At 37.2% G+C, this 12,852-nt stretch overlaps 1 protein-coding gene across 1 annotated transcript in view; it reads right to left on the bottom strand.

The window, feature by feature from the left end:
- LOC134536088 (FHF complex subunit HOOK interacting protein 2A-like) overlaps positions 1-8,191 on the bottom strand; it is a 42,634-nt gene extending 34,443 nt beyond the window's left edge. The window contains exons 1-5 of the mRNA XM_063375622.1: positions 7,984-8,191; positions 7,418-7,558; positions 5,486-5,704; positions 4,651-4,776; positions 2,685-2,942 (exon numbers count right to left, since the gene is read on the bottom strand). Coding sequence (XP_063231692.1) covers positions 2,685-2,942; positions 4,651-4,776; positions 5,486-5,704; positions 7,418-7,558; positions 7,984-8,028 — 789 coding nt within the window. The 5' untranslated portion in view covers positions 8,029-8,191. The remainder of the gene's footprint in view (positions 1-2,684; positions 2,943-4,650; positions 4,777-5,485; positions 5,705-7,417; positions 7,559-7,983) is intronic.
- Positions 8,192-12,852: the final 4,661 nt, after the last annotated feature.

Raw genomic sequence — 12,852 nt, 5'->3', positions numbered from 1 at the left:
AATGTAATTATGTAGGTATTATTTATTATCAGGGCCCAAGGCATAACTATATGTTCGTTGGCCGAAAATGAATTGTAGTTATACTTGTATATCTAAGAAAAATATTTGTATTTTGTATCAATGTAAGTATTTTATTATAAATTTTTTATATTACTTACAAATATTTTGTACTCATAATATATAGTTTCCATTTGTCTTAAGACATAATCAAATTATACACTCAGCAAAAAATATTTATTGGTTCGCAATTTTTCATTGTTACAATATTTAAAAATGTTAATTTGCTATTCAGCAATATCAACTTCTAAAACGCGAGTAAAAATTATCATTAAATTATATCAATGGCATATTTATTGCATTAGTATTCCTTGCTCCTAATCACTTACTCTGGTTGATTACCTTCTGTATAACCTCAGTCAGTGATCGTAATTTATGTACACCTTTTCCCCACTAAGTCGATTCAGGTGCAGATTCTGGAGCAGTGTTTTTTATGTACGAATGTGTCAATAAATCCGTCAGTTTGTGGGTGGTGTTGGGGGGGGGGGGGGGAGGAATTACTACTCTTAAAATATCACTTTATCTGTATGCTTGATAAAATATCCTTTGGTTAGCTCCCTCTGAAATATTCTTATACAACCTATGACGTGTAGCCTACTCCTTAGATATTTTACTTCCAACACGTTTCATTGCGTAGAGAAGGCGATTCTTCGAGTATGTGGCCCTTTCAGAATTAAATTATTATTATTAGTTACAACTGATGTTTATTTCGAGCCTCTTTGACTTCCAGTTCATACATAAAAGACGAACTACCAGTGATGCTTGACGTCACCAGTAGGGATAGCATGAAGGAGCTCCTCATTTCGCCAGACGCGACTGGCATAAACAAGTATTTATATTGCAATAATAAATTACTAAATGATAGCTTATTTTTCGAAAATATGATTATGTTTTTTACAAGAAGTACGAATGCCAGGACATTTACTAATAACATCATTTTTAAACATCACATATAAAAAAAGGAAGTGTAATCAAAAGCAACAAGCTGCAGGTCAGCTAAAAACGCAAACCAAACATTTTTCTAGCTCTAGCCTCATGTATACATACTTAAAAATATAATACATTTAAAACACTAAAATTAATGCAGTTACCTGCAATATTTTGAAGACATATATTCAGCTACAAAAAATTCTCGGATAGTATAAAAAGTTCGCCTGTATATATAGTTGCACAGAAAAATACAGTCCTAATGAGATATCAAATATAGCAAATAATACCGCTTTGCAACATAACGTCATGCTATTAGATGGTCAACGTTCAACTGTTTGTGTAATACACATACGCACACACCTGTGACAAAATGTGTAAAGAAATAAAATTTGTAGGAGCGCAAAACCTTTGTAGTACACAGTTAAAAATTATTATTATTTCTTTTACGGGGGCAGGAAATCTACATTACTGGCCAACTTATTTGAATGTAGTGGTTAGCTGTGAACGAGCGTTCTTGCAAAAGAGACCAAATCTGATAGTTTTGGCCACATAATCACCGCAGTAAAACATACCATTTGTATATCGTATATGTGTAGTGCACCAAATTAATATTTATTATAATTACCTTGGGTTGCACTCGGTTGCGTACGGGTTTCTAACTGAAATGTACCAAAACTAGTAATATTTATTCTCTTGCGCTTTGTTGAGGATCTAGTAGTCTTGGATGGGTGTATGAGAAAGGGACAGAGAGGCAAAGGGATTGGAAATCTAATGCTCGCAGAGGAAGAGTACACCCTTCCCCCACCCCCCTCTTCCCGAACCAGTCGTAAACATGACACCCCGCTGGGCGATAAGAATTCTGAGAACAGCGTCCTCTTTCCCACCCCCCTTCTTTTTTCCGCGCGTCGCTACATCGTTCAACCGTACTGCTAGTGCGCTCTGTTGAGGACAAAGATAACTATGCGTGTCTTTGCCCGCTCGCGAGAAACTCAGGATCTTAGCCTTAAGGTGACTATTAAAATTGTCTGGCCTAAAGCACATTTACCTAATACATTTGAATTACAATAAAATATGTACACATACATAACAAATTTTTTTTTTTAATGACAAAATTGTCATAAAAGAAACACAATAAATCATTACCAAATACAAAGTAATGACAAATTAGAAAAATTACATTATTCAAAAAGACTTTACAGTTAGTCTGTACTATTTTATACATCAAAAGACAAAAAAATTTTCATGTAATTACGCACGAAGGGTATTACTCTGGGGCACCTGATCACCACGTCACGAAAAAAAACTTGTTTTCAGAACTGTATACATGTTAAGAAATACAATCACGCAGAAACCAACAGCTAAGCCACTATCCTCAATAATCATTAATTAATAAAAAAAAAATTACATTTCAAAACAGTAAGCTTGAGTGCTTTACAGATGTCCTTTTACTATGATGAATAATTTAATGGCTGCACAAAAATTACGAATTAAATGATTTTAAAAATGACAGTTATGAATATAAAATACAAATCAACCAGGTTTGATAGTAAAATAAATATCTCATGAAAGATTTTATTTTCATTACCGTAATCAAAATAGCCTTTCAGATGAGTTTACTGGAGAATAAAAATTAGCGGTTTAAAATGTGACTGCCCCTGTTGGAGCGAAACACAGAGGAACTGGCTAGACGCACTCACGGCACTGTGCAGGAAGCTCAGCAGGGCGTCCACGAGCGTGAACTCCTCGGGCTCGCCCCACAGGGGGCTCTGCGACTCGGAGAGCGGGGGCGTGGTCAGGGCGGACTCCGTGCCGGGCTTCTCCCCCGCGGGGTGGGCCGGGGAGACGAGCAAGTCGTCCTCGCGGGGGGGAACAGGGCCCCGCTTCGGGTCGTCGTCACAGCCGGAGCCGAGGGAGCTGCAGTCGCTGCTCAGGCTGACCCGCCTGCTCGCAACGTACTGCCAACACGATCGGCACACACGCGGTTGGTTCTCGCGCGATACAGTTCAGGGGTGTTGGGAAAAGAATCTGGCCCCACGCTGTTCAGTAAATAACCATCGCAGCATTTTCCTGGAGTGATTACGGCGAAACGTGTAATATCGAAATCAGCATGGCCTGACCGAGATTCAGTCGGTAGGGGTCTACGAGTATTTGAAATATACTTGATATTTGTGGATAATTTTATAATTAATGTCAACATTTTAAACCAAATAATTTTTTTAATTATTCATTACCAATATATACAGGAATTGAAACTCATCCACAAAAAAATTAAATGAAAATAAATTTCATATGTGTGAAGATATGAAGTTTTGAGAAATTTGGACTTGTTTTCTGCAACACAGCAGTTACATCCTTTTTAAATTCCACAAAAAATAATCTGTAATTATTATTAACAAACAATTTTTGGTATATACTCAGTTTCCACACCAACACTTTTTTTCAAACCTAAAATTTTCCTGGTTTATGAAAATGCATTGGCAGATTTGTATTTTCCTGTAATTTCCATCACTTTATTTTGGTCCTATGCATATTTATCTTTTTTGTTTTATTATATTTTGCATATATACTTATTTTTGGATTTTAAATTAGATTTAAAAATATTCCTATTTGCAAATAATTTCATATTAAATTTAAACAAAAAAACAGGATCAGCAGAAACCTATCAATCAGGATTTGAACTGCTTGGGTTGTGGGGTTGAGTGGATAAGTCAGATGGTGCAGAGGTGCAACACCGGGCACTCATTCGAAGAACTGGACTCAAATTCTACTCCATGAATTCCCAGGGATCGCTCCAAGCAAATGCTGAGATGGTTTCCTCACTACCAGCCATGACTGGTTACTTCCCAGTATCTTTGGTCTGAGCGAATATTTCAATTTTCCGATACAAACAGTTCAATATTCGTATTCTATTCGACCTCAGATACATACACTCCGAGATAAAGAATATTTGTTTGCTTAAAAATATTTCACATAGCATACCTAGAGCGTTTGTCGTAAACCAACGCTCACTATTGTGGTTAAGTTTTTAATGGGACTCCATAATCAAAAACATGAACAATAAGCAACGTTTTAAACATGCAACTCGTATTCAAAGTTTTTTTTCCACTTCCGTCTTGCTAAACAGTAACGGAAAAATCCAGTAAACAATTTTAAACACGCCTTATTTGTGATTTTTAAAAATCGAAAACAAAATATCATTTGTATTCATTTCATCACATGTACCAGTAGTGGGAAAAAAATTAATAAACGTTGTACTAAAACAAGTGTTAGCACAGAAGTTATTTAATTATTTTTATTTTCTTACATAACATGCTTAAAAGAGATCTTTAGTCATACACTTTTACAGCAAAGGATGTGTTATGTTCATTATCATTAAAACTAGCGATGGAATTTGCTGCCTGAAATGTAATTATTGCTTTCCACCACCAAACGCAGATAGCAAGTAGCAGCATGAAACAACCAGAAATTTTAAACTATTAAAAACGACTCCGATGAAACCCTCATTTCTTGCTATAATTTTGTCAGTAACCTCGATATTAATAAAAATTTCCCGACTACCTAATAAATACCCGGCCTATTCCCTGACTTCTCCGGGCTTTCCCTCCCGCCTGCCCCCCTGGGCAGTGCAAGGCGTCCCGGATGACTGGTGCTGGTGACGCTCACCCGGGTATTGAAGAGGTTGATCAAGTGCGGATACCGGCCGACCACAGCGCACAAGGTGCAGAGGAAGTGGATTTCGTCCAGCTCCGTTGGCGAGGCGTGCATCCCGTTGCACATCAAAACCAGTTTCTGCAAACAGCAAAGAAAAAAAAATTATCAATCTGCAGCTCTCCATGACTTTTTTTTTGTTTGTACATTCCTGTACTCCAAGGCCCTATCTGCAATGGCACGGAAACGGGGATGGATCATGTAAAACGAAAACGGATCCCCTGGAACATTTCTCCATCGCATCTGCTGCTTCTACAATGCACGGAAACGTGACAAATGGCAACCAATGAGATTGCATTTAAAGGTTACAATATATTATGATTCAAAATCATAGTACGCGCAGAATTTACATTTAAAAAAAATAATTGACAAAATAATAATAGAACACTAGATACTGATGTACTTGAAATAAATTTGAAAATATTTAGGACATAACAAACATGGCTACCACCACAGCCAAGTACTCTGCTTCTTTCGGTTCCACGGAGCAACGCAAACAGAAGAGCTCAGTGTTGTTGAGCTAATACGCACATTTTGTCTCCGCATGCGTGCTACTGTAGAAATTCTATACACTGTACTATAATCTGCCATCAAGCTTTCTTAAATGCTTCTCGTAAGCTGACACTACTCGGATATCTTATAAGCAGTTTCCAAATTTGGTGGTTTCTTCTGAAACACTGCACATCGTACGTGCGCCCCGGGTAGGCGGGGACTTTTAGAATAGCTATGAAGTTACACACTTGGCGAACGAAGGACCCTCGACGGGAGGGAGGGAAATGGGGGGGCGGACCTGCACGGCCGTGTAGACGCCGACGTGGGGCAGCGCCGGCTCGCGCAGCTGCGTCAGGAGCCGGCACGTGAAGCCCAGGGTGACGGCCTTCATGCCGGGCGGGCTGTCGGTCCCGGCCAGGGTCACCAGCAGGTCCGGGATCCTGTGCTGCAGGAGGTACTCCAGGCAGGGTCCGGCCGCCCCCGTCTCCCCCACCGCTCCCTCGTCCTCCACCAGGATCTGCGGCAGGGCGCGACGGCTTACCTCGGCTGCCGGCCGGCCGAGAGCACCGGCCCGTCGGTAGCAAACAGAGTTTCACACTTAAATTAGTTGCTATTGATATTTTTGATGTTCCGTGAATCCCACATGGAGAAAAGGTTCCGGGATATAAAACACACCAAGCATACAATATATTCGTCGGCTTACTTCTAAAACCTCATAAGTCCAGATTTTCCCCGTTTTATATTCCGGATGTGTTTGGTGTATTTTTTCATAGTGCATATGCTGATAAAACCTCGTAAGTCAACTCTATTTAGTATCTTTTCTATTAACAAATTATAAAACCTCGTATCATTGTCAGTCGAAACCGTGCTCCAAAAGCTCGTAAGTTCTCCTGTAAAATTGACTGAAATGGAGATACAAGGTTTTAGAAGTAAGCCAACAATATGCACAAATTGCTATTTAACTTACATAAATTAAAAATAATTATTAAACACACGCTTTCCTACTTTAAATAGAATAAATATTACATTTCTAGAAATATAACTGAACAGTAATGCTTAAATTAAGTTTAGCTGAAGATAACCCCACAATTTTTGAAAGTATGCTGGTTGAGACAAAGGAAACCTCATTTTTTAGAGACAGAGGAATAAAATCCCAAACTAAACAGGTTTTTACAAGGTCTTATGGAAATCCACATTAAGGGCTCTCCCTAGTAATTATTTATGAGCACTACGATTCTGAAAATTTTTATTCCACAAGTAAACTACAACAATTGTGAATTTAATTTTTATTTGTTATTAAAAAAAAAATCATCAAATGTTCCACTTTGAGTCAATTTTGTACTGTTTGGGGGCATGAAAGAAAGAAAAACTACAGTACACTACCGATTATCCGCAGGGTCACCACGGATAATGGGTAACTCCCGAAAATGGGAAACAAAAAAGGAAACATTAATTTCAACTTAAAAATCAAAAAAATTTTGTACAGTAAAAGTTACAATTAATAGTAAAATATTTTAAATGATGCTAAAATGTTAGTATTTTACTGAATAATTAACAAACAATACATTTCAGTAATGTAAACATAAAAGTGCTCAACCATACGGCTGGAAACAAAGAGCGACAAAGACAAAAATAGCAACGCATGCCAGCATACTGCGCGAGTTCCGAGAGGGCCTGTGGCGTTTTACTGTATACTGCACACAATACACTCGTCAGTAGAGTTCAAATTTGCTCACTTGTAATAAAATGCAGATTTACATAAATGTGCTGTATTTTTTCGTAGCATGCGCAGATAATAGGGAGTTTACTATAGGTATAGGCAACAAGATAAAGTTTTTTCTAAAGAAATTGATGTATTAAAAACCTATAGTCATAGCTTTATTATCTTCCGTTTCTGAAAATGTTATTATGGTACTCCTATTTCCCCCACACTCATTTACTCCATCAACACTACATTGCCTGTAATGATTTGTTGTGGATGAGACATTAAGCGTGAACAATTACGTTTTTTTTAACTTCTTTGCTTCATCCAAATAATATTCATCACTCTAGGTTGATGGATGGACCTGTTTATTCAGGCAATGAGAGAGTAGGCATATTCTTCTGGTGACATCCTCTCTCAAAAAAACACTTTTTGCTTTATATATGTGTTTTAACATAACAATCCCACATTCATGTGGGACTGCATACACCCTTACATCTAGACAAGTGACTGTGTGGTGTGATATACCTTTATAAGCTGTTCCAGATGAGCTGGGATGTTGGTATTCTCTATCACGACCTTGGTCACAGGTTCATGTTTGACGTAAAAGTTTGTTATTCTTCTCCAGTGGTACACAAAATCTTCAAGCAGCGGCGGAGGCGGTGCGAGCTTCAAAAGAAAATATTTCAGCAAGCACTCAACACTTTATGTGTGTGTGTATATATATATAGAGTTGTATTGTGTACGCATAAGTTTCTGCCAAGCGCGTAGCCCCAAAACGTTAAGAAAATAATTAAAAGTTGTAATATTTATACATTAGTGGATATGTAAATATTAAAGAAACTACAAATGAATCTATTACGTCGGTAATTTCTCAATTCATACATCATAAATAAATATTTACATGTGGATACGTAGAACACATTGGCCACGACTTTTTAATTTAACGATGGCACTACAGACGCTTCCCTGTGTAACGTCTAAATGGCTTTGCGCTGATAGTAACGCATTTCAACGATTTCCCACTTAAATTATCAACGTTGATTTTCCGAGTCCATTTCGCATCTACGTCAAATGAAGAATGTCATACTTACTGCGTCAACAGCACTCTGCAAAGCAGTGGAAAACCTATTTAACATTTTACACTATTGGAAAACACCCATACAAAGCTAACTAACTAAATTTACAAGCATTACAAATAAAATCTAATTATTAGTTCTGAAACTTTTATTTCGTAAGGGTTATCAATATCTACATAACGCTCCACACGTATATTATTATTGACAATACATGGAAACTAACTACGTCTTTGTTTATTTTTAAATAATACCTGAGATATAACAACACAGGACTACGTGCTCCCGTTTCGAATAGACCTTTTCGATTAATTTGCATTATAATTATATCACAGTCAATTTAATTCATAAAATTATTTTACAAAAAGTATGCATTGTGAACTAAATCATCAATAGCTTATACTAGTAGCGAATTTTTTAATTATAAAATTATCTTAACTTTTAATTAAATTTAATTAATTAATTAACGAAACCTAACTTTGAAATGAAAGACTCCAGATATACCTTGATAATATGGAACAGTCACAGGATAACACAAATTTATAAAAGACTTTAGAACAAAATTGGTGCATAATTTCAAAAATAATTATAAACACAAATTATGCTCTAAGAAATAATTTAATCGATCACAACTTCAAATGTCAATTTGGTCGCACCACTAACCTTACGGTAGATCATAGGCGTGCGCAGGACTACAGTATTGGTGGTGCCAGATTACACAACAGCCCTATCATTCACGGACCCCGAGCCTAAAGCGGGGGGTCCGGGGGTCCTCCCCCGGAAAAATTTGGTTTTGAAAGCGCAAAATGGTGCTATTTAAGGTGTTTCCGAACAAAAACATTAAATACACAGATGTAAAAATTTTAACATTTTTTATGACAAATTATGGCTTTGTACGTTATAATCGCCAGGAAAACTACTAAACTATTTACAGTTTTAAGCTTTGTTGAGCCATAAAGTAAATTGCACAAATTGTTTGCACGGAATTCATGCTGGTGGCTTTGGAAAACCGTACTTACATGTTTTCTGAAGACGCCAAATAAATGCTAGAAAAAACATTCTCAAATGTTAAGTTTTAAAATCCACAAATAAAGGGGGTTTTTGTAACATACATTTAATATGTAAAATATTAAAATAATAAAAATACACAAATAAGAGTGGGCAAAAGTTTTAACTTTTGGAATACAACAAAAATGTTTTGTCGGCGCACAACACAAGTAATTGAACCTGGCTTGTTTCCGTGTGTATAGTTGGTTCGATTCATAATTGCTATACTGATAGTGTTATGAGCACATATCTGTAACTCGACACGATTGGAAAACATTTTTTTTTTTAAATAATACGGATTTTTGTAAGTATATATTATTTGTGCTTGTAAAAAACAAAATAACGTTAACCCTAATGGTGGTGCCAAGGCACCTGTGGCACCTACCGTGCGCACGCCTATGCGGTAGATGGAATAGGGGTCGGAATGGTGTAGATGTTTATATGATAAATGAAGAAAATGAGATTATTGAATGCCAGCTGGCGATTAAGGGAGGGGAAATGTTGTGTACTAGCTCACAATATAACACGAAGAAAAGATTGGTTCAGGTCGTAGAAACTTCGAATTTTGGCTTTTGTGTGATGGACACTACTCCAGTTTATTAAGAACCAAGAAACCCTAAAGATCTCGGTTCAAGGTCATGCTTGTGGTTCTGTCCCACTGGAGAGATCTATCAGTCATGTCTGGTCGAATATTCGTTACCTATAACAAACATATTATTTTCCCGGGTGCCATTTTCTTCTAGTTCCATGCGTTTCTGACATGTGATGTTCGCACCTTGGGCTTTTCTATGAGGAGTAAGAAAGGCACTCGTAGGCTACTGAAGGCCGGCAGTTCTGTGAGTGCTTGGTAAGCTATCTGAGAACAGCTAAGCAGGGCCTTCTGTGACCGAGCACATCCTGTTGAATTCACCATGAATATATTGAATAGCAGTTAGTGGACTATCTAGCCGTCTGGTGGATCTGACAATCTATGGGAAAGGACCTTCTGGTATGATTTAGCAAAAACATTTTAACATATTATTTTACCATAAGTATTATATTCCAATAAGGAGGGTACAGGGAAGTGTTTGAGTGTGCTCTGCCATTCATAGACATTGTAGAGAGATCTCTTGTTAGATGGGGTCAGTAGCTATCTTCAGTAAACAGCTGCCCAGGTGGCATCATTTTGTATGTTAACTTTGATCGTAGTTTTGTTTTTCTCTTATTGTCCTCATGTTCCGCCAACGAAGGTGTTATGGACAAAGACCCAGTTAAAACACCCAATTGTGTGTTTGAAATTTTGTTTCCTGCTTGAAAAATCGGTTACAGAAGCTTACCAAATGCTTCAACAGGCTTTCAAAGAGGATGCTATGAGCCACACACAATTGCTTGAGTGGTTTGGGACCTTTAAACAGGATGAGATGAGTGTTGAAGATCATGCTCGTTCTGGCGACCTTCAACATCATCAACGATGAAAACGCTCAAAAAATGTAGGAGAATAATCGTTTCACGATTGACGAAATTTCAGAAGTGACAGGAATGAGTTGGAGCACATCCCAGCGGATTTTGACAGAGGATTTGCAAATGAGATGAATTGCTGCTAAATTTGTTCCTCGTATTCTCAAACAGGATAAAAAAAAACATTCAATTGAATTTGAGCCAGGACTTGAAAAAATAAACTGAAATTGATCCAAATTTTTTGACCAAAGTCATTACAGGTGATGAGAGTTGGTGTTATGGCATTACCCAGGAACCAAGCATCAAGCCAGTGGAAGTCTCCCAACTCCCCCAGACAAGTGAGGTGGAATGTTAAGATGATGATCATTGTATTTTTTGATGTTCGTGGAATTGTACACAGGAAAATGGTTCCCTCAGGCCAGACTGTTAACCAGCACTTTAATTTGTAAGTTTTAAGATGTTTGCGAGAGGATGTGCGGAGGAAACGCCCGGAACTTTGTCGGTCAAATGACTGATTCCTACATCACGAAAACGACCCCGCACACGGCCTTGCGAGTGAACTGCTATTTGGCCTCTCGGGGGTGGTCTGTTGTAATCCAGCCTCCATATTCACCCGACCTAGCCTCGTGCGTCTTTTTCCTGTTCCCAAGAATGAAGAAAAATATAAAAAGGAAGCATTTTGATGATGTGTAGGGGATAAAAACAACTTCGCAAAGGGCACTGGAGGATATCAAAGTTGAAGAGAACCTCGTTAGTGTTTCCAAGAGTGGGAAAAAATACTTGACAAGCGCATCGCATCTAATGGAGAGGCCTACTGACTCGAGGTTTGTTTAGTCTTGAATACTATGTTACTTAAGGGTGTGAAAAGGAAGTCAGTTTTGATTATCATAAAAATTAATATCTTATATCCAGATTTTTAAATAAAAAAATTACTTCCTTTTCATAAACTTAAAAGATGAAATCAGGAAAATTTTAAAAATATATAATTCGTAACTTTATATGCTTAATGTTCATTCTTAATTTCTGTTAGATCTAGTCAAGGGTGCCCTTACAATAGTTCGAGTTGCGAGGGGGGAAGCCTAGACCTAGGGGTATGGAGTGTGTCTAATATTTTGGAAGACGAATGGCGACTGATAAGAATCATAAAAAAATAGCTGTATAATAAATATTTTAGTGTTGAACGACTTTTACGTAATACCGAATTTTAAATCATTTTCTCGAAAGAAAAACATCTGACTACACTAAATTTGGGGGCTCGGAAGATTACCATAATGAGAGAATTCCGCCTGGCCTATTCGAAAAAGGTGGAAAAGTACCATAACGGAAATCTGCAATATGTTCAAAGGACGAGGCGGAGTTCTACCATATTTCCTTATTCACTCCATGGAATGAGTACAACTGCTTTGATTTCAAAGTAGTGTATAGAATACGTCGCTAGGTAGCACTGTTAAACTCCTAACTGTTTCTTAGGTTAACTTAAAAGTCTACAGATAGCGCTTCTGAAGGTTACTTTCTGTAGATCCAGTCATAAATGAACTCAACAGATTGCGCACTAATAGAAACAAATGCTAACAAAAATGGGTTATAGGAAGCAGCACTGTATACTTATAACCGCGATCTGTACAAATAAAAATATGGTAGTTTTCAATTATGGCACTTTCCCTCCTGTTTTGACGGGAGGCAACGCAAGACTGCCATACTGACAGACTACCATAATGGAATTAATTCCGCCCCGGGGCGACGGAAAACTACCATAAGTTAAAACGTGGCCATACAGTATCTACACTATTGAGGTGGCAATTCAATTGAGTTTATTTTATGTGATGTCTATCACAAGAACAATAAAATAAACTTAAGCACTAATGATTTCAAAATATATATATATATATATATATATTTACGTTACTACATTATTAATAATACCCACATTAGGTTTCTGATGGGCTATTGGGGTTCACTTTTCGTAGGCTGACTTCACTACTACAGTACCTTACTTCTTAATGGCTGTGGTGTTGATTATGAAATGTTGGGGATGTTACAGGGTATTGTGATTCCAGCATTATGTTTTAAGCATGTGCTGTGAAAACCATTAGAAGAGTATTTTAACATTTAGATGTACAAAAAAAATTCCATTAAGAATAGATAAAAACAATCACAGCATTTCCAACCTATGAACTGTGTATACGGAATATTTGTTATACGTTACTTGAAAACGATTTATGTTTGCTGTTTAAGTTTTACTGCTTAAGTAGTTGTGAAATTATACCTTTATTTTAACTGCATCAATGACCAAGAAATAATTTACAAATAGGTACCTACTGTAATGAGCTAATTAAGTGAAAACATTTCAGAATATTAATTTATGAAAGCCTTGAAATCATTTTTATGTATGTTTACCAGGGG

This window comes from Bacillus rossius, chromosome 10 (genome assembly GCF_032445375.1).
Source record: "Bacillus rossius redtenbacheri isolate Brsri chromosome 10, Brsri_v3, whole genome shotgun sequence".
Taxonomy (NCBI): domain Eukaryota; kingdom Metazoa; phylum Arthropoda; class Insecta; order Phasmatodea; family Bacillidae; genus Bacillus; species Bacillus rossius.
This window is presented reverse-complemented; position numbering and strand designations above follow the sequence as displayed.